Genomic DNA, 27,947 nt, shown 5'->3' on the forward strand with positions numbered 1-27,947 from the left:
GAGCCACCCAGCCACCCCAATTAAAATTTAATGTTCTTTTTGCTTATATTTTCTACACCGCTTAACTTAACCGAGCCACCCAGCCACCCCAATTAAAATTTAATGTTCTTTTTGCTTATATTTTCTACACCGCTTATAGTGAATGTGACCTTGAATAAGTCACTTAACCTCTCTGAGCCTTATCTCCAAAATGGGGATAGAGTAGCACTGTACATATAACATTGTAACTTGTTTGAGGACTAAACAAAATTATACATGTAAGATGCTTAGCATACTACCCACTACATAGCAAGGGCTCAACACAGAGAAGCTTGCTAGTATGGTTGTGATGAACATTACTGCTTTAAAAAAAAAACAAAAATGTTTATATTTATTGAAAGAGAGAGTATGCTCGAGAGCTGGGGAGGGGCAGAGAGAGAGGGATAGAGAATCCCAATGCTGTCAACACAGAGCCCAACCTGGGACTTAATCCCACAAACTGTCAGATCATGAGCTGAGCCAAAATCAAGAGCTGGACACTTAACCAACTGAGCTACCCAGGCACCCCATTACTACTTTCTTAATAAGAAAAAAAAAAAAAAAGTTAAAAACAAACAGAAAAAGCCAGAGCAGACAACTGTCTCACCGACTTCTCTGCAGTCTCAAGCCCATTTCATGACACAAAAGTCTGGAAGATGATCAAGTAGTAGTGTCTATTAGGGCTCCCTTGAGGCTGCCTGGCTTCACACTTGCTTATCCTGATTAAGTCTCAGGCACTCACCTGCCTAGGAGTCCACTAGACTGTGAGCTCCTAGAGAGCAGGTATCACCTTAAACATCTGCCTCAGCCCAGTGCCTGGCAACATTTTGTAAAAATTCAGCGAATATCTACTGGCATTCTCTGGACAGAGAGGTGCATAGGAAGGATGATATGGATAGGAGATGGGTGATTTGGAATCCTGCAAGGCTGAGGCCATAGTAGCCTTTTTAAGGAGGCAGAGGCCTGGAGTAAGGGCAGGTTTCATGTCACAATAGCAACCCCTCACTCATGATCCATTCATCAGAATTCTTCTATATTTCCACATAGACATCTTCACCCACATTTTTGCACAAGCTGACCTCTTTGCCTGGAGTACTTATTTCCCTTCTCCCCCGTCTACTTCCTACATATTCTTTAAGGTTCAGCTTCAAAGAACACCTCCTCTTGGAAGCCCCAGGCTTTCATTGTACCTCAACAGTTCAGGCTGGCAGGGACATTTCTAAGGACTCCCTCACTGGTTCAGGCTTATGAAATCATCAAAGTGCCTTCAGGATTCCCCTACCAATCCCATCTTACCATTCCCAGGAAAAAGAGCTAAAGACCATAATAAGAGAGATTCAAATTAGGTATCAGGAAAAGATTCTCAACGACAAATGAAAAGTGACTGGAGTGACTACATGAAAAGAGAAAAAAAGAAAAAACCTCTAAGGGATCTTTCCCTTCCAGGTCAGGGCAAGTGGAAATTTCACTCAGCCAAGTGACAGATGGGAAGATGCCTTAGGTGCTTCAGGGCCTAGGTTACCCAAAGGTGAGGTTTTACCTGCTGGAGCATCCTGCTTCAATGTGGTCAGCCAGGGTTCTGGGTCATAGACACAAGGAGTTCTATCCACCTGGTCATGGGGGCACAGGCTGGAGCATGGGTCCAGCAAAGGGCTTAGTTCCAGAGGAATCTGAGAAGAGTCACCCCCAGAGCCTATGACATGAGAGAGAAAACAAGGGCCACACACAGGTAAGGGCTTCTCCAGGGTGACTCACTCTTGCTCCTCCCACCAAGCATGAGGAACTGCAATGAGAACCAGGGCAAGCCTGGGCAAAGAGGAAAAGGCTGTCCTATCCCCTGCCAATTAGGGAACAGGGAAAACTTTTATGAGAACCTCGAGAGGCTCCCGGGGCTCCTTCAGGGCCAGTTTTACTACAGGGGTTTGAGGTAGGGCTACATATGTTCTGAGTCAGTGTGCCATGGAGGATGAAGACACTAGGAGACAGAGAAGTCTCATGTCCTATCCTCTCCACATCCTATTTTAGTATAGTCAGTAACTGATAGAGCAGGGAGGCTGGAGTCAATTCCTGATCCTCCAGGAAAGTTGTTGTAAGGGAGCAAAATCACAGCTCAGTCATTCATAGGACAGCCACATCACCTTCCTGGCCCACCTTGATCCCTCATCTTGAAAATGGGGATAGTAAAATCTACCTTACAAGGTAACCTTCAGGTGGGTTGTGAAGGTCATTGATGTCATGGGAGTACAAATCTGAATATTCACTCAGAGGGGGAATATTGTTAGTACTACTCAAGACAGATAATCCATTTGGGGACACTAATCAGGTAGAACAGTCCAGTGTCAACGTTAAGAAGGCAAGGATTTCAGAGGAAAATCTGTCTCAGAGACGGAGCGTTGTGAGGCTGTACCCAGGCCAATTTCTGAAAAATTGTAAATGACCCTCAGACTCAGAATTTCCCAGATCTCACACCTCCCTAGCAAGAAGGGATGAGGATGAGGGGTGTCTGTAATGAATTAACCCTGGCAGAGGCTTTTTTGAGGCTCTGAATAAATCCAGCATTTGAAAGAACTCAGGGATAAGGACTTCACGGAAACTGGAAAAAGGAGAGAGGGCATCAGAAATGTGTTGGGCACATTCACCTTGGACACTAACCATATGCTGTCCAAGAGAGAGCCATGAGGAGGCCAACCAAGACTCAAGGAGAACAAAGCTCCCTCAACTCGAAGCTCATTTTAAGAGAGGATCAAAGGGGGAGCATAATAGGTTGTGGAGTTAGAAACGAAAGACCACAACTCCTGCAAGGCAGATCACACTAGCTCTCTAAACCTTATTCCGTTTACTCATTGGCAAAAAGGAATACTAATATCTACACCTCAAAATGCTGAGTTAAGGATCAAATGGGCTAGTACCTCAGAAGAAGCTTTGCAAAAGTTGTTTATTACGATGCAGCGTTCGTTCATAGCCAGAGTCAAGTCAGATGAGGGCGGTTTTCTCCAGTTCTCCCAGCTCTTGCTCTCTCCAGTTTTCGCGGTTACCTGCCTAGAATTTCTGGAAAGGGTGTGACCACCGTGGGTAGAACAGCGATGGTAATGAACAGATGAAACACCAAGGCAAGAAGCAACCTGATCACTAGGCTCCTCCTCCCCAGCCTCAGGTTCCTCCTGGGCTTAGAGGGCAGTGGGAGGGCAGACGAGAAAATCTGGGTGAGGGTCCTGGGAACCCAAGGGGGGCCATCCCCAGGTTCACGGCGGGAACCAGGACTTCCTCTCTGGACAAGGTGCCGCTCCGGAAGCACCTGGCACGGGGAGAGTACGTCCTTCCCAGGAAGGTGGATGTGACCCTAGCCAAGGGCGCGGCTACCTTGACGCTTCCCGGTACCAGCCGCCCCTTCCCTGTCCCTAGGAGGACGAGGAGAGGGGCAGGAGCCGGGACTCAGCCTACCAGCTGAGACCTTTCCCCTACTTCGGGCCGCCTCCTGCCAACAAGGTGGAGAGGTGGAGGGTGACCATAGAAGGTTCTTGTTCTTGGCAGGGGCCAGGAGCTGGGCTGCCCTCTCCTGAGATAAGAGACGGTCAAAAAGGAAATGGGAAAAGGGAGAGGAAGACGCCCCCTGTTCCTCAGCGCTCCATGGACAAACCTGCCCCTTCGGGGTCGCAAAGCGCTTCGGATCTGGGCTGGGGGTGACACTCACCGGTCCCACGGCTTGAGCCGCCAAGCCGACTGCGAAGGCGGGCGAGCCGGGAGAGGCGGCGGGAAGAGCCTGGGAATGAAAGGGAAGAGGAAAGGGCGGGAGCGAGCCGGGGTGGAGAGGAAGCCTGGGCGGCCGGAGCACACGAGCTGGCTGCTGCTCTGACACAGTGGCCGGAGCGGGCCGGCTCCTCCCCCAAGGCGGGGCGCGCACCGGCGGCGCGGAGCGCACGTGGCCCGCTGGGGATGCCGGGGTCTGAGTTAGGGCTTCAGGTGGGACAAACTATTTTGAGAAGCTGGGGTAAGATGGGGATGAGCCGCAGGCCTCCCGTGTTCTGGCGGGAGAAGCAGGGCTTCCGGGGCCTCACAGGGCCGTGGGGTCCTTCAGTAGAGGACGCCGTGGTTGAACACTGAGCCAGGGCCTCAGACCCCACCACTCCGACAGAGCCCCGTCAAAGGGTTCGAGAGGGTGCGGTGAGACGCGTGACGCGCCTGCTCCGCCCGGGGCTCCTCTGACGGACCGGGGCGCAGCAAGCCCACCACCGGAAAGAACAGGCATGGGGAGACGTCGGGGCCAGGAAACTGGCTCCAGTCCTGGGGGGGGCGCGCGCGCAGAATCCACCCGCCGGGAAGCGCAGGCGCCCCACCTCGGCCGGAAGCCGGGCTCGGGAGGCGGAAGCGGGTTGCTCCCAGGGGGCTGTGCGGCTGCGGTGGGAGCCTGGCAGCGGGGCTCATAGAGGGCTAAACTGCCAGGGCGCCGAGACACCGAAGGCACGTGAAGTGTAAGGGCCGCCACAGCCGTGTCAGACGGGGAAAGGACTCCTTTATTTTTAAAGGCCAGTTTTTAAAATTTTTTTTAATTTGAGAAAGCAAGAGAAAGTGCACGTGAGAGGGTGGGGGGACAAAGGCAGAGAGACTCTCAAGCTGGTAGAGTGGAGCCAGCCACAGGGCTCGATCCCACCACCCTGGGATCATGACCGGCCTGGAAATCGAGTCCGAGCTCAACTGACTGAGCCACCCAGCTGCGCGCCCCCACTAGTATCGGTTTGTTACAGTGAGATATTGTTGTTGGCTCAGACCATCAGGCATGTATGCATTCATTTGTTCAACATGGTTCTGGTTTAGTCAACAAACTTCTTCCTGTGTGCCACTTTTCAGACACTGATACATGACAGAAAGGTGTTTTACATCCCTTTGAACCACTAACACTAGTGTGTGCCATACACCCATGCCTCCCTGCCCTCGCCCCTTTCCCCAGTATTAGCATCCATTCTACCTATCTACACCTTAACCTGAAAACTGGTTAAAACTGGCTGTAGGGGCGCCCAGGTGGCTTCATCAGTTGGGCAGTCAACTTCGACTCAGGTCGTGAGCTCGCAGCTTGGGAGTTCCAGCCCCACATTGGGCTTTCTGCTGTCAGAGTGGAGCCTGCTTCAGATCCTGTCTCCTTCTCTCTCTTCCCCTCCCTTGCTCGTGCTCTTAAAAAAAAAAAAAGAAAGAAAAAAAAAAGTATGTAAATGAGGTATGGAGACTCCTGGAGCTCTGGATGTCACTGGAGAACTAGTATTTTGTACTGGAGGCAATGGTTCAGAGAGGCTGTTCACACAAACTGAAGTACTCCAAGGTGTACTTAAATGCCTTCTCTCCCTGTCCCTCTTGGCTTTGACTTGAAGTCATTAGTTAGGTGTATTCAATTTGTATTACAAAATCTTAATGACTTATCCTATACTTTGTAATAGGAATTCCTAGCTGACTGATAACATTTTCAGGGGTTATATCCAAAATTGCCTTTTGAGTCTGCCTTATACTGAGAATAGCTAAAGGTTTTTAACCAATAATTTCATACTAGTAGTATGACATCCTTTTCCTGATGTGTTAGTGTTAGGTTTCTTCCCACAATCTTTGGAAGGAAAATCACAAATTCTAGTTTCTGCTCTGATTTGAAATCATTACAGCCTAAAGTTCTGCTCTGAAACCTAAGAATAAGGGTAAAATCCAGTAAGGTTCATATATATATGTCAATTCCACAAGAACTTTGCTTTTCCAATGCATTCCTTTGCTCATTTTCACAGGAAGAAGTAAAAAAAATGTCTCAGAAGCAGATGAAGGAAGCTTTTGTCAGTAACCACAATGGAACCAGCGTGCTGGAAGTCACCCAGGGCTTGTGTTTGCCTGCACTCTGTATCGTGTGCAGAGGGCTCCTGATCATTCTCTCACAGCACTTGTGTTCTTCACATACCTGGAGAACTAGATTCTTCATTGACTTTGTTTTCCTAATAATTCCCCTGGTGGCCACTTTGACCATTTTGTCTTCATTTGTCCTCCTTGAGCACCTTGCTGTAATTATCTGTGGGGCAGGGCTGTTCTATCAAATATACTGCAGGAGAACTTGTGCCAGAATGCCTGTCCAGAAAATGCTTGAAAAATTCTTGAAAATCAGTATAGAATCTGAATACATTCCAGCCATCTCTTGTTTCCGTGTAATTAACAGTACATTTACTGCTATTGCCATTTTGGCTGTGGACTTTCCACTTTTTCCCAGAAGATTTGCCAAAACTGAGCTCTATGGGACAGGAGCGATGGATTTTGGAGTAGGAGGTTTTATTTTTGGGACTGCAATGGTTTGTCCAGAAGTTAGGAAAAAATACACAGAAGAGTCCAGATTTTATTATCTTACAAAGTCATTGTACTCTGTTTGGCCATTAGTCTTCCTAGGAATAGGACGATTAGTCATTATAAAAGCCATAGGCTATCAGGAACATTTGACTGAGTATGGAGTTCATTGGAACTTTTTCTTTACCTTAATAGTTGTGAAACTGATAACATCATTGCTTTTGATTATTTTTCCTCTCAATAAATCCTGGATTGTGGCAATCAGCATTATTGTGTTATACCAGCTGGCCCTTGACTTTACCCCACTGAAAAGGTTAATTTTGTATGGCACTGATGGTAGTGGCACAAGGGTTGGTTTATTAAATGCCAACCGAGAAGGAATAATTTCTACCTTGGGGTATGTGGCAATTCATATGGCTGGCGTGCAAACAGGGTCATATATGCTTAAAAAAAGATCACATGTCAAAGACTGGATAAAAGGAGCCCACTGTATTTTGCTGACAGCTATTAGTCTCTTCATATCTCTCTACATAGTTCAGGTAAATGTAGAAGTAGTATCTCGGAGAATGGCCAATTTAGCCTTTTGTATTTGGATAGTTGCTTCTAGCCTGATCCTTCTTAGTAGTTTATTACTGGGTGATATAATTTTGAGTTTTGCCAAATTTCTAATTAAAGAGGCTGTGGTACCATGTTCTTGGAAACTGATCCATTCGTCTGTCACAAATAAAAAACATTTAGAATCTCTGGTCTCTGAAGCTGAAAGAAAGGAACCCAGTCTTTGTTTAATCACAGCTATGAACAGAAACCAGTTAATTTTTTTCTTGCTGTCAAATATAACTACTGGTCTGATCAACCTGTTGATAGATACATTACATAGCAGTACTTTGTGGGCCTTATTTGTACTCAATCTCTATATGTTTACCAACTGTTTAATTATATATGTGCTACACTTGCAAGATAAGACAATAAAATTTTGGTGATCAGTATGGGTAGGAAGTACCTGTGGTAGAGCAATATTTTAATGAGGAAGAATATTAAATGTGAAGAAAATGGGCTTTTGGCAACCCAGTGTTAACCATATTTTTTTCAACCCTCTATAAATGATGCTTAATGTTTTAATGTGTCTCAACACTATATAAAACAAACCAATAGAGAAACAAGTCTTGTGACTCGTTAGAATATTTATTAAATTTCAGTATTTTAAAGAAACTGCAGTTGTGACACTGAAAGATTGGAGGGTGAGGGGGATTTTTACTTTCTATCTTATTACATACCATTCCGTATTTTTTTATTGTATGACTTATAACATTTACATGAAAACATCTCAATGTGAATTTATTGTATGACTTTTATAATAAAATTTACATGAAAACATCTCAGTGTGAATTGTGGAATTGTCAACACTTCTTTACTTGCTCAATTTTAACCTTTTAAAAAAGCCTAAGTATATGAAAGCAAGTGTTTATAATCAAATACTTAAATACCACAAAGTCAGAAATAGTTAAATGCTCCAAATGGAATGAATTGTATGATGCAGTTTACATGCCTAGTAATTATGAGACAATAGTTTTACTTTGGGACTGATTATTTTTTTAGCCAACTAGGAATGATAAGCAGGTTTCCTGATATCTTGGAGCTTGCAATCTAGTGGGGAAACAGACACTGAACAACAATTATAAACTGTGTTAAGTCATGAAGTATGGGTTGCCAAGAGTGTCAAATCAAGAACTGACCTAGTAGAGTCAAAGTTTTTCCCACAGATGGTATTTCTTTAAAGATTTCATTTTTAAGTAGTCTCTACACCCAATATGGGGCTCTAACAACCCTGAGATCAAGGGTTGTGTGCTCTACAGACTAAGCCAGTTAGGTGCTCCTAGATGGTATTTTTTTGAACTAGAGCTGATGGATGGTCTGAGGACCATGTGTGTGGTTAAGGGAAGGGGTAAACAGCATTCTAGGTAGAATGTATCCTTCAGCAAAGGTCCTGAGTTGGGAGGATAACTAGTACATCTTGAAACTCAAGGCTGGAGTTCAGAAAACAGGAGTAAGTAATAAGCTAGAGAGGTGGGCAGGGGCCTTATCTCATCTACTATGTTAAAGGAAAAGAGAACCAGTGAGAAAATCATGTACTAGGCTGATTTAATACAACTAAGCTATATTAAAGTTTAATATCCTACTGAGAATTTGAGTCATTTAAAAACTCTAAGTAGATATTTGAACCAGCTGTTCAAAATGTTAAGATTTTAAAAACATAAAATTCTTAGTTTCTGATTATAATGTTCCCTGTATATTGTTTAAAGTGGGGGGAAAAAGGGGCGCCTGGATGGCTTGGTTGGTTGAACATCTGACTTCGGCTCAGGTCATGATCTCAGTTCATGGGTTCGAGCCCTGTGTCAGGTTCTGTGCTGACAGCTCAGAGTCTGGAGCCTGCTTCACATTCTGTGTCTTCCTCTCTCTCTCTGCTCCTCCCCTGCTTGCACTCTCTCAACAAAAAAAAAAGAAAAAAAAAAAAAAAAAAAAAAAAATTTTTTTAAGTGGAAAAAAAAAGAACTAAAATCTGCCTATTGTTTTCTATTTTCAAGTAGAAATCTAATCATTATAGAAATAGGCAAGGGTCAGAATGTTCAAGTTAATTTTATATTTGGTAAGCAACCTGGATTATTTTTGTAGTATGGGTGGAGCCTCCTCTAACATTAAATTTTCAATTTTCTGTTTTGATCAGCTGCCTCTAAATTAGTTAAAAATTTATTCCTTAAGTCGTTAAATATGACTATTACACTAATTGGTTTACTTCAATTTATTATGTTAATGGCTAATTTAGTATTTATGTGGCATTTTTGCTAACTATAATCAATGATATTTGGAATTAATCTATTATTTTTTTAACTTTTTAATGTTTATTTATTTCAACGTTTGTTTTTTTGTTTTTTTTTTTTTTATTTTTGGGACAGAGAGAGACAGAGCATGAACGGGGGAGGGGCAGAGAGAGAGGGAGACACAGAATCGGAAACAGGCTCCAGGCTCGGAGCCATCAGCCCAGAGCCAGACGCGGGGCTCGAACTCACAGACCGCGAGATCGTGACCTGGCTGAAGTCGGACGCTTAACCGACTGCGCCACCCAGGCGCCCCTAATGTTTATTTATTTTTGAGAGAAAGAGAGAGACAGAACACAAGCAGGGGAGGGGCAGAGAGAGAGGGAGACCCACAATCTGAAATAGGCTCGAGTCTCCAAGCTGGAAAGCTGAGGAGACTCTAACAATATTGTTCTCTCATTAAAAAAAAAAAAGTAATTTAAATTATTTCATGACTAAATGATCACGTTGTCTAACTGGTCTGCTGCTTCTTGTCAGTAACTGCTCCTTCATTCTTTTCCGGGTCTTAAATATCTCTCAAGTTTATGTCTCACAATTACAGATAATGAATCATAAAAGAACAAAGTGTACTCTATGTTTTTTCCACCTCTAATTATGAAAGTCATGTAAGAGAAAGCTAATGAAATAGCTTAATAAAAACAAAACAATTAGTAAGAAAAGACCATGCTGACTTGGTTCTAGTTTATAGAAGAGAAAGAGATCGTTCATTTATTGAGCTCCAATGTACCAGGTATAGATACTGGGGAAACGAAAAGTAAGACAGTCCCTGCCTTCGAGGGGCTTATATTTTAACTTGTAGACATTATTTTCCCTTTAAAAAAATTTAAGTGGAGGAAATGTGTCTTTTTTTTTTAATTTTATTTATTTTTGAGAGAGAGAATGTGTGCGAGCAGGGGAGGGGCAGAAAGAGAGGGTAACAGAGGATCCAAAGGAGTCTCCACCCTGACAGAGCCTGGTGGGGAGCTGGAACTCATGAACCGCAAGATCATTACCTGCATAGAAGCCAGACAATTAACTGACTGAGCCACCCAAGCTCCTTGTGTGTCTCTATTTTCAACAGACACAACAAAACTTCCCACTGTCAGCTCATGAAAAAGAAAACCAAATTCACAGATCCTCAGATTTGGACAACCACGGCAATTTAAATAAATTTACATTCTGCTATTGATTTTACTACCACGTAAAACAATGTGGTTATTATTATGAAAACAACGATAAGTTATTCTAATTAGCTAATTTTCAACAGTCAATTTTTTGGAATATTTTTAAGTAATCTCTATACCCAACATGTGGCTTGAACTCACAAACCCAAGATCAAGAGTCCCATGCTCCACCAACTGAGCCAGCTAGGTGACCCTCAACTATCAATTTGTGGAGACAGAGAAGGAAGGGGGAAAAAAAAGAGTATAACGTGGTCTAGGACCTTATTCTATCGATGATCTTAAGGAATTGACTCATTCCCATGACTTTAAATTACCCAACTTAAACTGGAGATACCTACCAATATGTATCAATAGCTAGCTTGTGTTTGGAAGATAGCAACCAGTTTTATTTTTATTGAGCATTGATGTCCAATATGATGCATAAATCATACAAAGTTTTATTTTGCTCCACAGGAATTTATGTGTGGTCTATGAAGATAAGAAATAATATAAGGAAAAATTAGGTCCTCTTCTTTCTCTTAAACCCTAAGTAGCTTGGCAAATAGTCATATCTCATTCATGCTTGAGTTTTATGGCTGGCTCTCACACATTAGGGACCAAATAAGAAAAAGAATGGTATTTTGTTGATGATTTATCACCTCTCCATCACTCAACTGTTACTAGGTACCAGCAAAATGTCCTCTGCTGTTGACTGCCTTCTTTCCTGGCCTTTCCAATCCTTCAACCTTGTATTTCACAATACCTATATTGAAATTTTAAAATAGGCAACAAATGGCTTTTTTATGTAATAACTTATTTTGTCAATTAGAGTTAAGTTCTCTAAAGGTTCTTAGGTTCTAAAGGCTCTCTAAATTCTCTAAAGGCTCTCTTCATGACTTAAGTCATGAAATATTTGTTGCAGCAGTATTGGTTTTAGCTGAAGCTAGACCAATAGTGAAAATGAGTGCCTGCTCTAAAATTAAGAAGATACATAGTTAAAACTTTTTTATTAAATTTTTTTAATGTTAATCATTTTAGAGAGACAGAGCATGAGTGGGGGAGGGGCAGAGAGAGAGGGAGACAGAATCCCAAGCAGGTTCAAGGCTCTGAGCTGTCAGCACAGAGCCGGAAGCAGGGCTTGAACTCACAGACTGTGAGATCATGACCTGAGCTGAAGTTGGACGCTTAACCGACTGAGCCACCCAGGCGCTCCCCCCCAATAGATAAAACTTCTAAAAATTGTTTTCCAGTGAAATAATTTTTAATTTTGTAAATGTTATTTTATTATTTTTGAGAGCCAGCGCACATGCACGCATGAGTGGAGGAGGAGCAAAGAGAGAGAGGGAGACAGAGAATCCGAAGCAGGCTCCAGGCTCTGAGCTGTCAGCACAGAGCCCAACACAGGGCCCGAACCCACGAACCATAAGATCATGACCTGAGCTGAAGTCAGATGCCCTACCAACTGAACCACCCAGGTGCTCCCAGTGAAATAATTTTCTAAGCATTTCCCCTCAAATATTGATTTTATCATATTTGGAGCACCCAGGCTATATCACCTTACTTGCTTGAGAAAGAACAACTTATCTAGCAAATTATCCACCTTTTTAACCTTACAGTAAGTATTCACTGAATACCTAAAGTATGTGAAACACTGTCCAAAGATACTGTTAAGCAGTGTATTTAGTGGATTTAAAAGACAAACCCAGGAGCACCTGGATGGCTCAGTCAGTAGAGCATGGGACTTTTGATCTCAGGGTTTTGAGTTTGATCCATGTTGGATGCAGAGATTACTTAATAAAAAACAAATCCAAATCAGGGAAAGTAATCGCAGATGGAAAGAGACTGTTGTGGTCTCATCATGTTTTATATTTGGGTTTTAATGCCTTTTTAAGATTTAAATCCCCAGGGTGAATACTCAGTTCTTTGCTAGTACCCAGTGTGTGCTCAATAATGAAAGTAATTAAAATCAGCACCTATATATTGAACTTGTCATCTTCAATGTCCTTTACTAGCTACAATCCAAAGGAAGCTTAAAAGGTATAAAGCGGCGGGGGGGGCGGGGGGGGGGCACCTGGTTGGCTCAGTAGATTAAGCATCCGACTCTTGGTTTCGGCTCTAGTCATGATCTCTCGCTTTGTGAGATCAAGCCTGAAATCAGGCTCTGTGCTGACAGCACACAACTTGCTAGGGATTCTCTCTCTCCCTCTCTCTTTGCCCCTCCCCCACTTATGCTTTTCCTCTCTCTCAAAATAAATAAATAAATAAAACGAGGTATAAAGTAGGTACATTAATTTACTCTTTATAAGAGCACCTTTAGATCTTAAAACCCACAGTATTTTTTCCTAAGAGGAATGTTTTTACATGACACATCCAAAAGTCCAGATTTTGGCTATGTAATCTAACCTGTCAAAAGCTGCACGCACTTCCTATTTGTCTATCGGATCCAAGCTATCATATTGTTCTGCTCTCCTAACATGGCCAAAAGACATAAATAATACTCACTGAATAATCACACCTTTGGGACTGAACAATGATTCTTTCCGTTTATTATGTCACCTACCCTAACAGTGACAACACAATGTCATAAGTCAACATGGCTAAAGATGCACTGTGGGGTTTTTTGTTGTGAGTCTCTAAGATTTCAGGTGATGACCAAAATACTTTTTAAAGATCAGTATCACTGCTCTAGCATACTCTACCAGGAAATATAGATCTGTCATCAGTATTAGTTTTAAGAGCAGCAAATGGATTTATCCTTAAAATCGTCAAGACTTTAATAGGCAAAATACTTCCCAACAACTATTTTGGTTTTACAACAGGCCTCCAAAGCCTTCAAGGTAGAAAATGAGTACGTGGTGGCACACAGAGGGTAGATGAATCCTCTTTACAGCGGATCTGCTTCTCAGAAGAGGGTCGGGGGAAGGGCCTTTGGCCGGTACCAGTACTTTTGCCCAAGGGAATCCGTGTCCTGTGTCCCTGTTAATATTAACCGGGCCCAAGAAGTTTCTCTGGCCAGGCTGCACACAGGCCACTTTCCAGATAGTCTCCTAGTTGCCTCTAGTGTAGCAACTAGAACACTAACCTATCAGCACTTTAATAGTTTCCCTCAGTGGGATCTTGACGCAGTCTCAATCAGGGAAGCAGTGATGCGGCAGGCCCCTGGTCAATCAGGGTGTCAGGGAAAGCGGCGTCAAGTACCTGGAAACCAAGCTCAGAGTTTGTCTCTTACTGTCCAGACGCTCGTCTTCTCCCCTTCCCTCACTCTCGCTTTCTGCTACCACTGACTGCGAAAGCCTCAGCTCCTCCCCACTTACCGAAGTCCTCCCAGGGCCTCGACCCTTGGGTCGGCCCTGAGTCAGCTCGGCTCGGCTCCTTTCGGCCCTCGGGAGAGCCGTTCCCAGGCCCCTGCGGCCAGGGACAGAGGTTTGGGCCTACTCACTCCTGGCAGCCCTACTTCGGATTTATTCGGGTAGCTAGACTCGGGGGAAAGGGTCGGTAACACGCTCTAGGTACCCTGGGGAGCACCCCACCCCCTCCACCAGAATTTCGAAAGAGGCGACCCGGGAGCGTCAGTCTACAGTATCGCGAGAGGAGGCGGGGCTCCGCCCAGCGTTCTCGGCCCCTCCCTGCCCCACCCTCCCCACGTCCCCCGCCCTCCCTCCCCCACTCCCCGTGGCGCGAGCGGCTGACTGAGCCTGGAGAGGAAACGGCATTCGGAGCCGCGCTCCCGCCAAGGCCGGCCCTGACGCGGGCCTCGTCAGCCGGTAACGGGGAGCAGAGGTGGGGGTCAGGGAGGCGACCAGGAAAACGGTGAAGGTCAGAACCGAGAGGTCTCTTCCGAGGAGGGTGAGGAAGGGGTCTGCGCCTCCCTCTACAGACTCCGCAGAGCTGAGGCGGGGTCGACCCCTCCCAGGGGCGGGGTCGTGCCGGGCAACTGCAGCCCTGGGGACTGATTGGGCGGGGCGCTCCAAGAAAGGGGAGGAAGGGGTCCCCGGCGGCGGAAAGCCGGAGGTGGGCTGTGGTGCTGAGGCCGTGGGTGGGGTCCTAGAGCTGGGACTCTGGTGACGGGCTGGGGAAGCCCCGGGGCCGATGGGTCCCTTCCGCCTCTCCTTTGGACCCTGACTGGAGGCCGGCGGGGGTGGGGGCTGGGGAGGGCGAGAGGCGCGAGGGGGCGGGTCCCGGCACTGCTCGGCGCTGATTGGCTGAGCGCGTGTGGAATCGGGTGATGGGAAACGCAGTCCCGCTTTCCCGTGCCCTCCTGCTCTTCTCCCTCCCCCCCACCCCCGTGGCGAAAGTGCTGCGAGGCGGCGGGTGCTTACGCTCGCGGGGTTTGGCTGTTGCAGGCAGGAGCTGGGAGGAGGCGGCAGCGGCAGCAGCAGGAGCAGCAGTAGCAGCGGCGGCAGCTGGGAGGAGGTGGTGACGGTGGCAACGGCAGCGTCGGGAACGATGGCGCGACTGGTGGCAGTGTGCAGGGACGGGGAGGAGGAGTTCCCCTTCGAGAGGAGACAGATTCCTCTCTACATAGACGACACTCTCACGGTGAGCGGGCCGGGCAGGGCTCGCCGCTCCCCTGGCAGCTGTTTCCCCTCCTCCCCCTCCCCCAGGCCGAGCGCTGCGCACTGGAGAAAGAGTGTGTTGCAACTCCTAGGCGAGGCCTTCTCTCCGGCAGGCCCCACAAACTCGCCTTTGCAGTGAGTCGCACGGTAACCTCTGCGGGCTCCTAGCCCAGCGCTCCGTAAGCATTTCGAGCCTCTCTCGCCAGGTTTTCCTTCCTTTTTGAACCCTCTTCCTTTCCCCTGCCCCTTTATGAGACGCTGCTTTTGCCAAAGCATGCGTCTCGGAGAGGGGTTGAAGGATCCTGGGCGTTTAGGGCCTATCCTTTACAGAATCCACCTACCCTCGGGGAGTCTTAATTATCTGGAAATGTCGCAGCTGCACTGCTACCTGTATATTTTCTGTCTCAATACTGTAGCTCACTACAGAAGCATAATTACTGAGGGCAGAGTGACATGCTCTTGTACAGGAAAGATTTCACTAAAATGATTTGGTTTCATTGCAAATAGTCTCATATCGCCCAGTATATTAAAACTCTTTGAAATGATTGTATTGCTAAGCCGTGACTCTTCAAAATGGGTTTTCTTGGCAATAGTTATTTTTTAGTTTACAGGTAGCCTTTTCTCCTTTTGTTAATGAAGCAAAAATTATTGAATGTGTAAGAGCATTATAAAAAGCTGATTGCTCATCTTGAGTGTCAAAACCCACTCAGGGTAGTTTTGTTTTTTAGAGTTGATGATAGTAGAGCATTACTGACCCTCTGCCCTGTGTTGCTGTACTATTTCCTCTGAAAGGAAATGGCAGAAATTTGAATTGAATCTGAACAGGAAATGAGTGCAGTTGCCACTATTTCTTAAGAAATGAAATGAACCTTTTCCAAATATTTTTGAAATCTGCATTTTGATGATGCTGAAGCTTTGTATTATACATTTGCCTGTTTTGATAGGTGTAACTCAGTCTTTTCATATTATCACATTTGCCTTATTAACTGTACCTTTCTGTTTTTCAGAGGCAGTTTTGTTGTTGAATTTTTTGGGCAAATATCGAAGTTTTTTCAAATTTTATATAAAATGCAAGTCATTGTAGAGCTGCCACTCTATGCCTTTCTGTTTGCCAGTCTCAATTAAAATTTGATTGAGCTGCAGTACTTTTAAAAGGATTAGAAGAGCTATTCAATGACTTGATTTGTTAGAACTTTTTAAGTGAAAGCATCTATACTTACCCATGTATATATTTTTTTTTCATAGAAAAAGGTAGATTTGGCCTGACATAAGGTAAATAGAATTTGTGTTGGTGCATTTGAAAGTGCTTGTATATCTTGGTTATGATTTCTGCATTTTTTGCATTAAAAGTGTAACGGAATTGTATTTTAAGTTAAAAAAAAAACAAGCACTCTGATCAAATGAAATGAGGGCATTTCTCAATTTGAAAAATAATAGATGTTCATTTGTTACTTTTTTCTCTTCCAACTCTAACACAAACACTTTTTCTAGAGCACCATAGTTTGGTATCAATCTTCTATGATTATTGTCCCAGAATGTCTTTGATGTTTAAAAAAAATCTTATGGGTTTAGACATAAGATTACTTTTGAATGTATGATATCAAAACATAGGGGAAACCAACATAAATTTGAGTTTTTATAGACACTGATTCTCTCCTTATGTCACATAACCACCTTTTGTGTGAATGCAGCTTTGATACATCTGTCATATAGAACTTTAAAGCAGTGGGTGTTTTTATATTCTCTGTACAGTGGTATTAATTTCTAAAATTTTCCATAGAAAAAGATGGAACCTTGCACTGTGGTATATTATTGTACTTATTTCTCCAGAGAAGTTGGGATTGGATTGAACCTGGTAGTTGAGTTTTGCTTTTATTGTATTGTGGACTTGTGGCCAAAGCAAATAAAATTTAGGATTATTTAATTTAAATATCTTACAATAGCATTAATTTAGCAAAAGGTACAGTTTTTCTTGGCTTTATATTGGTTTTTGTCACTAGGAATGAGTGGGACTATTAATTGTTTTGTCTCAGAACTTGTGCATAGTCCCTGAATGGTGCTTAGTGAAAATTCTTGTCAAGAATGCATTATATTTAAGAAAATAAGTTTCTTTCAGAACTGTTCTACCAAATACTACTTAAAAGAAGAATGCAGAGCAAACACCTGTTGGGGAAGAAGGAGGGAAGATGCCTGTAGCAGAAGTTTATGCTCTCACTGGTCCACTGATAGTTTGATGGCAGTGTATCCCTGAAGTTAACGTTTGGTCTGGTCTTTGTTCTTAGGGTCCGTAGGTATTGAAAAAACATTGTGTGATCTTTAAAGTGGTTTTAGAATTTTGTTAGGACCTAGGTGTTAAGCCTGGTTACAACTTTCACAATTCAGGTACAGATGTTGTATTGTTTTGGTAACAGAAGCTGAAACTTCTATCCTTAGTTCAACCTGTGATTTTACCTTAGGATTTGTAAAATAAAATCGAGAAGCTTGTATATGAGGAAGTAGCCTCCTCTCATGTGGCATGTTGAATCCACATTTAAGACTCATTTTGTAATTTTGTGGTTTGAATACTAGAGTACAGTGCTGATATAAGTGTATTTAAGAAAATACCAAATAAGTAAGCTAGTGGAATATTTATAAAAGTGGTATGCTATATGGCCAAAATTCTTTTTGTGTTACTAGAATTATAAAATAGCAGATGGACAGATTACAGATTTTATTTTAGAGACATTTTTGAAGAATTATAGTTTTCAAGTGAGTAGTTTTTAAAAGAATAGTCAAAATTTATATCCTTACAAAGTAGTCTTTAAAAATTACCATATAACAAAAAAATTCTCCTTAATTCTGCTTCCCAGAGATAACTAAGGATATAGCAGCATTTGCTGTAATTCTAGTCAAAGACACATAGATACAGAGTTGAAATGTATTGTCTACTAGAACATTTTATATCTCGCTTTTTTTGCTGAATGTAATACTGAGGACATTTGCTCTTCTCATTCTTAAGCACCTTTTTTTTTTTTTTTTTTTTCTCCAATGTTTGCTTATTTTGAGGGAGAGCAGGCATGAGCAGGGGAGGTACGGAGAGAAAGGGAGAGAGAGAAAATCCCAAGCAGGCCCCACACTGTTAGCAAGGACCCCAGTGCAGGGCTCCATCTCACTGCCTGAGGTCATGACCTGAGCTGAAATCAAGAGTGAGATGCTCAGCCAACTGAGCCACCCAGGCACCCCCAAGTAGCTTTACTGACCATGTAGTAGTTTGTTGTGTAACATTCCATAATTTAATCATTTTTCCTTTGTGGATATAGGGATGATTCTATTTTTTACTATGAATAATGCTATAGGGATATAAATAAGGCATAAATTTCTCCATTAAAGTTTTTTTTTTCCTCAGGCTTTGGAACTACAGTTACTGGATCAAAGGATAAGAACCTTTTATAAAGTTCTTGACACATGCTGTCAAATTGCTACAATATTGCTGGGATGCAGTTTACTCTCCTAATTCAAATAATCTAAGTGGACTAAAGACTTAGATAATATTTTTTTAAGCTTATTTATTTTTAGAGAGAGAGCATGGGGGGAGGGGGGGAGAGAGAGAGAGAATGAATGAATCCCAAGAAGGCTCCACACTGTCAATGCAGAGCCCTACGTGGGGCTCGGACCATGAGATCATGACCTGAGCCGAAATCAAGAGATGGACGCTTAATGGACTGAGCCACCTAGACACCCCTGATAATTTTTTTAAGTATATTTATTTATTTTGAGAGAAAGGGAGAGCAAGCAGGGGAGGTGCAGAGAGAGGTGGAGAATCCCAAGCAGGATCTGTTCTGTCAGTGCAGAGTCCTGCATGGGGCTCGTTCTCAAGAATTGTGAGATAGTGACCTGAGCCAAAATGAAGAGTGGGATGCTTAACCAACTGAGCCATCAGGTGTGACCTTGATAATGGTTTTTAACAAAGACATTAAAACATAATAAATGGTGGCATATCCACTTGGGGATTAGGTGTTTAGCATTTGTTAAATTTAGTACTTAGTGTTTTCTTACAACTCTTAGGTATTTAATTGATTTTACCAGAGGCGATAGATGTTATAAATACCTGTGAGGATGAAGTAGAAAAATAAAGCTAAATAATAAATAAAAATTTAATAATGTTGGTTAGAGCTTGTGAAAATGTGCTAAAAACAGATTATTTATGGTCAGGACAGATATTCAAGAGTGAAAGTGGGTAATGGATTCAATAAACTTTATAAGACAGTAATTGCAGGACAGTGACTGGTTCTATTTTTGGCTAGCTAGGGATAGGCAGCCTCATCATGAAGCAGAACACTAATGATGCCTCTGTGAAACCACACCTGAAATATTTTACATGACTGTCTTCCTCTAGGTAACCTAGAAACTGAATATTAAGTCAAGGAAGTGGTTTTAAAGAATGGGGAAAAATAGTGCTACTATCCTCTTTGCCTTCTCTTCTTCCTTTTTTCTTACTGTCTTCTCTCAACATTAAAGAGCATGTAGTGATTGGGCAGAAAACAGCAAGGTAAAAAGCCATTACTGTAAGTGTTTGAAAGGCAAGGACACTTAAAATATTAAGTGCAGAGTTTGTAACCAGGGTGGTATAGATTAAGTACAAGAGAAAATTTAGAATTATCCAAGCCAGTGAAACACAGGAAAAACACGGTAATAGACCCAATCTTGACATTTATCTTTACTAGTTTGATGAAAATGAAATGATCTGAAATGAGCATTAAGAAACTTTTTTCACCCTGTGCATTGTTGTACCTTTTAGAAAGGATTCCCAATGCAGGTATTATCCCATTAAATAATACGTATTTTTATTTAAAGTTTATTTGGAGAAGGGGTGGGCAGAGAGGGAGAGAGAGAATCCCAAGCAGGCTCCACACCATTACAACAGAGCCCAATGTAGGGCTCCATATCATGAACCGGGAGATCGTGACCTGAGCTGGAGTTAAGAGTTGGATGCTTAACTGACTGAGCCACCCAGACACCCCTACACTATATATATTTTAAAGGTCAGCTGGTAGGTCTCAGTATGTTAGATTTGTTCTTTGATCTCTGCTTTAATTATTGAAACAATAAAACATAGTTGATAAGAATAAAAATAATTCATTTATATGGAGAATTTAGGATTTCATCTATGAACCAAGCAGGAGAGACCTTGATTTGGTTAAATAAGAGGCATTCTTTGTTCCTTAAATTGGCCGCTTTGATCTTAATTTTCTTTTTTATGGTGGCAGTAGATATGTAATTGTTTGATACATTTGTACCAAACTGGTGAGAATGCAAATCAAGGTGTTAGTTGCTTACATGGTAGATTTTGAGTGTCCTGCAGTGTTCTGTTAAGTTACATGGCTTTGAAAGTTTATCCTACACCTTTATTCTGACTTGACAGTTCAGTTTGTTTGTGTTTTAAACCGTGTAGTGATTCCAGATAACATAATGTGAGTTAACTGTTCAGTACTATTAACTATTTTTTATCTTCTACCAGTTTTCATGGATCTAATAATTGGGATTATTAATTTTTTAATTTAACTTTTAAAATTTACATTCAAATTATCATATAGTGGAACAGTGATTTCAGGAGTAGATTCCTTAATGCCCCTTACCCATTTAGCCCATCCCCCCCCCCCAACCCCTCCGGTAACCCTCTGTTTGTTCTACAAATTTAAGAGTCTCTTATATTTTGTTCCCCTCCCTGTTTTTATATTATTTTTGCTTCCCTTCCTTTATGTTCATCTGCATTGTATCTCTAATTTCGCTTAGCATAATACCCTCTAGTTCCTTCCATGTAGTTGCAAATGGCAAGATTTCATTCTTTTTGATTGCTGAGTAATACTCCATTGTATGTATATACCACATCTGTATCCATTCATCCATCAATGGACATTTGGGCTCTTTCCATACTTTGGCTGTTGTCGTAATACTGCTATAAACGTTGGGGTGCGTGTGTCCCTTCAAAACAGCATACCTATATCCCTTGGATAAATACCTAGGAGTGCAATTGCTGGGTCATAGGGTAGTTCTATTTTTAACTTTTTGAGAAACCTCCATACTGTTTTCCAGAGTGGCTACACCAGTTTGCATTCCCACCAACAGTGCAAAAGAGATCGTCTTTCTCCACATCCTTGCCAACATCTGTTGTTGCCTGAGTTGTTGTTGTTAGGCATTCTTACAGGTGTGAGGTGGTATCTCACTGGTTTTCATTTGTATTTCCCTGATGGTGAATGATGTTGAGCATTTTTCATATGTCGGTTGGCCATCTGGATGTCTTCTTTGGAGAAGTGTCTATTCATGTTGTTTGCCCATTTCTTCACTGGATTGTTTTTTGGGTATTGAGTTTGATAAGTTCTTTATAGATTTTGGATACTAACCATTTATCTGATGTGTCATTTGCAAATATCTTCTCCCATTCTGTCGGTTGCCTTTTAGTTTCACTGATTGTTTCCTTCACTGTGCAGAAGCTTTTTATCTTGATGAGGTCCCAATAGTTCATTTTTGCTTTGGTTTTCCCTTGCCTCCAGAGACGTGTTGAGTAAGAAGTTGCTGCGGTCAGGATCAAAGAGGCTTTTGCCTGCTTTCTCCTCGAGGATTTTGATGGCTTCCTGTCTTACATTTAGGTCTTTCATCCATTTTGAGTTTATTTTTGTGTATGGTGTTAAGAAAGTGGTTCAGGTTCATTTTTCTGCATGTTGCTGTTCAGTTTTCCCAGCACCGCTTGCTGAAGAGACTGTCTTTATTCCATTGGATAGTCTTTCCTGCTTTGTCAAAGATTAGCTGGTCATACATTTGTGGGTCCATTTCTGGGTTCTCTATTCTGTCCCATTGATCTTAGTGTCTATTTTTTGTGCCAATACCATACTGTCTTGATGATTACAGCTTTGTAATTCAGCTGGAAGTCTGGGGATTATTAATTTTTTTTTAATTTGAGCAAACACTGCTAAATATAATAGTATGGATCATTAGACTTTTTTGCCCATTTATTTCTGTCATTCTCACCAATTCATTTAGGGCCACCTTGTTAAAGCAGACCAGTGACCAGTTTTACTTAGTACTGTTGGTAAAGTTAGCATATGAAAGTGCTTCTTTAGAACAATACCCAGTGTAAATGAAGCTACGCTAAATGGCTTCCCCTCTTACTACTACTCTTTGGAGATATTAATAGTAATTAATTAACACTCTTGGAGACATTAATAAGACTATGAGAGGGAAAACTAGAGAGAAGTCGATTAACCTGAAATTCGATAATTGATCCTTGAACCTATGAGATTTGGATATATAATCTATATGAGGGAAGAAACTTCCAGAACAGTAAAAGCTATTGAGATGGAAGCATGTCTCTTAAGTACAGTATAATGAATATAGAATTGGAAGCAAGGAACACTAATTTTTCTCCTTGATAATAAACAGTATATGTGCATTGTAATAAATTTGGGAAAGGTAGGAACACATAAAGGAAAAAGTCCTCTATCTTTTCGCTGCCTAGAGATAGGCCACATCTAATATATCATGTATTTTCTTTTTCTGTAAGAAAATGCACACATACAGTCATTTGAATCATATTGTACCTGGAGTTTTTCGTTTTGTGAAATATAATGGAGTCCTGGAGTGTTGAGTTGTTGCTTGCATCATTGTCCGTCCTTCGTATCCACTTGTCTCTACTTCACATATCCTGTACTCCCCCCCCCCCCCCCCCCTTATCAAGTCAAGAAAAGATCAATCTATTGCTTACACTTGTCTTTGTTGTTCAGTCTTTAGTTTATTGTTAGGACAAGCATGTTTTAGGGCTCTCATGTCTAATGTGGAGGAAAAAGAATGGTTACCACTATTAAAAAAGCAGGTCTTTGTGGTGCTGGTTGGTGCAGGAGGAATTAGTTTTAAGATCATGTTCAACTGGTTGGGGGTATTTGTAGTGTTTTGTTTTTGTCTCAAATGGGTCTTTTATCATGACTTCACTCTGAGTATGTAGGAGTTCGTGATCCTTGTCATCTAGAAATAGAAGTTTGTCCTAGCACAGTATGTTTGATACCTTTAACAATGTTTTAGTTAAGATATAAATGTGTTACTTTATTTCATTGTTTTGAAAGGCATACTTTATTTGCCCCCACGTTTTAATATCTCTGAAATTGGGATGTTTCTTTCATTTGCTGACAGCTAACAGTTATAATGGCTCTTTCTCAGTGGTATGTAACTATGGTACTTCTCATAATCAGTGGTATCACAGATCAAGTGACATGTGCTAATTAGTAATTCCCCATGATCTTCCTCTGGTAGGGAATTTTGACAGTTGAATAAATACCTTATATCCTTTTTGTTCATAATCAGAGCAGACATTTAGTATGTGCCCGGTACTGTTCTGAGTATTTCATATATTGTGTGTATGGTCATTTACATTATAAAAAAAACAATTTTTTTTTTTTTTAGTGTTTATTTATTTTTGAGACAGAGAGCCTGAGCGGGGGAGGGGCAGAGAGAGAGGCAGACATAGAATCTGAAGCAGGCTTCAGGCTCTGAGCTGTCAGCACAGAGCCCATGCTGGGCTTGAACTCATGAACCCGTGAGATCATGACCTGAGCTGAAGTCAGACACTTAACTGATTGAGCCACCCAGGTGCCCCATGATCATTTACATTATAAAATTTACCCTATTTTGTAGTTAAAAGAAACAGCTAAAAATATGCTTGTCTAATGTAAGATATCAGGTTATTTTACTTATTAAATGTTATTGGGCACTGCAACAAACACTTTTAAATGTAATTTAATCCTCACAACCTACTCTATGAGATCTTAAACATTATTACTTAAACTCATTTTACAAATGAGGAAGCTTAGAATCAAACAGGTTAAGTAACTTGCCAGAGTTACAACCTAGATTGTAAGTGGTAGAGCTGGGAGTTAAACTCTTGTTTGCCTGACTTCGGTGTCCTTGCTTCTAATTACTATACCATTTCTGGCTTTAGAAATGTGGATAACTTGAGTTTTTGTTTTGTTTTGTTTCTAACTTTTTTTGACGGGGCAGGACCGGGATATGCAAATCCTGCTTTAGGGGTCTATTTCTGTCCTAGGAGTTTATAAAATAGTTTGTAGCATGTGTTCAAAGAAGATAAAATAATTGATTTTCATTCTTTTGCATATTAAGATGGTGATGGAATTTCCTGACAACGTACTAAATCTCGATGGGCATCAAAATAATAGTGCACAACTAAAGCAGTTTATTCAGGTAATATTTTTAAAAATCAATGTTTTAAATGGTGTATGTGTGTGTTTTGAAGAGTCATTTAAAATTTTAGCTTTAAGTATTAATACCTAGGACTCTCTAGGCCTTAAGATTGCACTGAAATTGCTTTCTTTCACTAGTGCAACAATGAATATATTTATGTTGCTGTTATGTGAAAGAGATTTGGTGATGTTATCATTTTCTGTGTCCCTAAGGCTTTAGTTTCACCAAGCCATCTTTGCTTGTTTTTGAAAGGTAAAATATATAACTTTTCATTGAGAACTTGTTGTTTTTCTTCTGTAGTGATTGTTTGATTGTTTGTTCAAGTAAAAAAAAGAAAAAAAATCCTGTGCTGCAAATTTTATGATTTTTATTTAATTTTTTTGATTTTTATTTAATTTTTAAACTGTGATATTTTATAAAACCCTGTATGTAATCAAGATAATGGAAGGTAAATTGTTACTTCAAAATTCTTTTTCTACTTTGGAAAATGAAAGGTTGATGGTAACTGTGAGAAAATTCTTAGGAGTATCTTACTTTCCCATCCTTTTTTGTAAAGCTGGAAGCATTATTTGTAGTATAACTAACTCCATCCGGGTAAAAGTTATTTACTAGAGTTTTGCCCGTTTCTCTACAGCTGTGGTGAGATTCTCAGTCATTTTTCTACCTTGTCATAACCAACAGATAACATTCATATGCTGCACCAGCATTTTAGTTACTCACTGTAGGCTCCTACATGGGTAAAATAGGCCTTGTTCTTTCCTACTAATCCGTAAAACACCTGCCCATACCTCCAGGTTGAGAATTGCTGCTGTACGTGATCATCATCCTAACCTGATTCCTGTAGCTAAACATAGTGTGTTGTTAAAAGTTGAGAGGAAGACATGGCAAAGCTGTGTTGTTCCTTTATTTTCTGCCTTTTAAAATTTTTATTTCAAGTGAGTGTACTAAGCTTAATACTCAGTGAACAAACACTAAATTTCCAGATCCAGGGCTGCTTTTCACCATGCTGGGGCACATACTGTTAAGTCCTGACAGGCTAAGCAGAGTTTTTTATACCTTAATTGCCAAAACAGGAGCTTTGTGGAGCAAATTCAGTACACCATGGGGAAAGCCGACTTATTTTTCTGACTCAGTTGCAGATAGAGATCACAAGCCCTTTCCAGGTTGTACTTACTACACAAAAATAGAAACCAGAAGTAGTCAAGAGAAATTTTATGTCTCAAGGACTGTTCTTCAATTTTCTTTCTTTCTCTTTCAGCGACATAGTATGCTTAAGCAGCAAGATCTAAGTATTGCCATGGTGGTGACATCACGGGAAGTATTGAGTGCACTTTCTCAGCTTGTCCCATGTGTTGGTTGTCGTCGCAGTGTGGAGCGCCTCTTTTCCCAGCTTGTAGAGTCTGGAAATCCTGCCCTTGAACCCCTGACAGTAGGCCCCAAGGGAGTCCTGTCTGTAACTCGAAGCTGCATGACTGATGCAAAGAAGCTTTATACCTTATTTTATGTACATGGGTAAGTATAATCAATGAGGGGAAGATGACTTTGTTGGTAACACTGGTAGCTTTTTTACTAAATTTGGTAGGGGCAAAGCTTTGAGTTCAACTTGAACAATTTATTGAGTATCTTTTGTGTGCCAATGACTATATGGTTTTTGTTCTCATATGAAGAAAGGCAGGCAGTAAGCAAATATATGCTCTGTCAGTTAAGTTACAAGTAGAGGAGATGAGTGGTTGGATGGATTTAATATGGAGGATGATCAGGGAAGGCCTCTCTAATAAAATGACATTGAATGTAGACTTGAATGAAATGAGTAAGTAAACCATGTAGATATCCAGGGGAAGGAAGAGAAGGAGCCAGCAATTGTAAGGTTTCAGAGGTTGAAGTTTTCCTGGCCTGTTTGAAGAACAGTAAGGAAACCATTGTGGCTAGAGCCAGATGAATGAAGGGAATAGTAATAAAAGATGAGACCGGGGTCACCTGGGTGGCTCAGTTGGTTAAGCGTCCAACTTTGGCTCAGGCCGTGATGTCACCATTTGTGAGTTCGAGCTCTGCATTGGCTGCCTGCTGTCAGTACAGAGCCGGCTTCAGATTCTCTGTCTCCCTCTCTCTGTGCCCCTCCTCCGCTTGCACATGTGCACACGTGTTCTCTCTCAAAAATAAACATAAAAGGGTGAGATCAGAGGAGTAATAAAAAGCCTACTTATGTAGTGCCATCCTGAGTTTTTGTTGTTGCTTTTTTAATGTTTGAGAGGGAGAGCTGGGGTGGGGGAGGGGAAGAGAGAGAGGAGAGAGAATCCCAAGCAGGTTCTGTGTTGCCAGCACAGAGCCTATCTTGGGGCTTGATCACATGGACCATGAGTTCATGATCTGAGCCAAAACCAAGAGTGGGACAGTTAACCAACTGAGCTACCCAGGTGCCCCTTTTATTGTTTTTTACTCTAAGTAAGACTGGAAGATTTGGGAGTGTTTTGAGTAGAGGAGTAACATGGTCTGACTTGAATTTTGGTTTACTTTGATCTCTGTGTCAAGAATAAGTGGAAGGGTGGTTGAAGGGCAGAGAAATAAAAGCCGTTTTAAAGTCCATGCAAGAGATAATGATGACCAGTATGGTGGTCACAAAGGTAGTAAGAAATGGTTGGATCCTGGATATATTTTGAGGAATGAGCCAGTAGGATTTTTTGGATAGAATGGATATGGAGGAAGGCATCAAGGATGATTCTCAGATTTGGGATCTAAAGAATAGGACTGGGGTGCGTCGGTGGCTTCGTGGGTTAAGCATCTAACCCTTGATCTCAGCCTCAGGTCTTGATCTCAGGATCAAGAATAAAGAACAGGACAAATGGTTTCCATTACTGAGAAGGGTAAGACTAGGAGGAGCAATTTCGCAGAGCTCACTTTTGGACATGTTAAGTTTGAGATACCAATTGGACATCCAGGTAGAGTTTAGAGAGGTCTGCTCTAGAGATAAAAACGGTGTCATCAGCGTATGTATATCATATTTAAACTATACATACAGTATTTGAGCTATATGTATGCATACGTACATAATTTAGACCCATAAGATCAAATGGTCACCAAAGTGTGAGTAAATAGGAAAAGAGAAGAGGTCTGAAGACCAAACTCTGTTTAGAGGTGGTGGTAGAGACTTTGGAATTTTACTCTGCCTCAGAAAAGCGTTGGAACGTTTTTGAACAGAGAAGTAACATACTGTGATTTTTGTTTTGAAAACATCACTCCAGCTACTAAGCCTAGAATGTAAACGCAAAAGGTGGAAGCAAGGAGACCATTTGGGAGGCCAGCTGTTGCAGTTGGCTAGGTGAGAGAGACGAGTTGGACCAGAGTGGTAATGGTGGAGGTGATAAGTGATTTGATTCTGGATATATTCAAAAGTTAGAGTTGACAGGCTTTGCTGATTGGTTGCATGCAGGGTGTGGATATTAGCTGTACGCATTTCTATATTTGCACAAAATTTTTGTTGATGGCTTTTTTTTTTTTTTTTTAGAATTTTTTAAATTTTTTATTCCTTTTTGAGAGAGAGAGAGAGAGAGAGAGAGAGAGAGAGAATGAGCAGGAGAGGAGCAGAGGAAGAGGAAGACACAGATTCCGAAGTAGGCTCCAGGTTCTGAGCTGTTGGCACAGAGCCTGATTTGGGGCTCCAACTCTTGAACTGTGAGGTCATGACCTGAGCTGAAGTCGGATGCCCAACCTTGACTCAGCTACTCAGGCGCCCCCTATTGATGGTTTTTTTCTTATCAAGGATAGTGCTTATTTAGATAATGTTTGCACAGGGGAAGATGGTTGAGAGATAGCAATCAGTCATAAAATATTTGAGT

The 27,947-nt window shown here is 41.8% G+C and overlaps 3 protein-coding genes and 1 long non-coding RNA gene across 11 annotated transcripts in view; 2 read left to right on the top strand and 2 right to left on the bottom strand.

Moving 5' to 3' along the window:
* Window positions 1-1,576: 1,576 nt before the first annotated feature.
* On the bottom strand, window positions 1,577-4,440 carry LOC125926133 (uncharacterized). Its single transcript, XM_049635336.1, has 3 exons — window positions 4,198-4,440; window positions 2,928-3,988; window positions 1,577-1,711 (listed from the first exon to the last, which is right to left on the bottom strand). The coding sequence occupies exons 1-2, from the start codon at window positions 4,438-4,440 to the stop codon at window positions 3,359-3,361; spliced, it is 873 nt and encodes a 290-aa protein (XP_049491293.1). The 3' UTR covers window positions 1,577-1,711; window positions 2,928-3,358.
* Window positions 4,441-5,221: 781 nt separating this feature from the next.
* PIGW (phosphatidylinositol glycan anchor biosynthesis class W) lies at window positions 5,222-7,691 on the top strand. The gene has a single exon (XM_049637841.1). The coding sequence runs from the start codon at window positions 5,721-5,723 to the stop codon at window positions 7,296-7,298; it is 1,578 nt and encodes a 525-aa protein (XP_049493798.1). The 5' UTR covers window positions 5,222-5,720; the 3' UTR covers window positions 7,299-7,691.
* Window positions 7,692-12,862: 5,171 nt separating this feature from the next.
* On the bottom strand, window positions 12,863-13,967 carry LOC125927468 (uncharacterized). Its single transcript, XR_007459348.1, has 2 exons — window positions 13,648-13,967; window positions 12,863-13,531 (listed from the first exon to the last, which is right to left on the bottom strand). It is a non-coding gene; the product is annotated as an uncharacterized LOC125927468 (long non-coding RNA).
* Window positions 13,968-13,996: 29 nt separating this feature from the next.
* Window positions 13,997-27,947, top strand: part of GGNBP2 (gametogenetin binding protein 2) — a 34,530-nt gene continuing 20,579 nt past the window's right edge. For 3 of the 8 annotated variants that reach the window (XM_049637830.1, XM_049637836.1, XM_049637834.1), the window contains exons 1-4: window positions 13,997-14,179; window positions 14,677-14,872; window positions 24,034-24,114; window positions 25,373-25,626. In XM_049637830.1, the coding sequence (XP_049493787.1) occupies window positions 14,780-14,872; window positions 24,034-24,114; window positions 25,373-25,626 (428 nt within the window). In that variant the 5' untranslated portion in view covers window positions 13,997-14,179; window positions 14,677-14,779. The remainder of the gene's footprint in view (window positions 14,180-14,676; window positions 14,873-24,033; window positions 24,115-25,372; window positions 25,627-27,947) is intronic. The other 5 variants (XM_049637837.1, XM_049637838.1, XM_049637831.1 and 2 more) reach the window with 4 other exon arrangements.

Source organism: Panthera uncia, chromosome E1, assembly GCF_023721935.1.
Source record: "Panthera uncia isolate 11264 chromosome E1, Puncia_PCG_1.0, whole genome shotgun sequence".
Classification (NCBI taxonomy): Eukaryota; Metazoa; Chordata; class Mammalia; order Carnivora; family Felidae; genus Panthera; species Panthera uncia.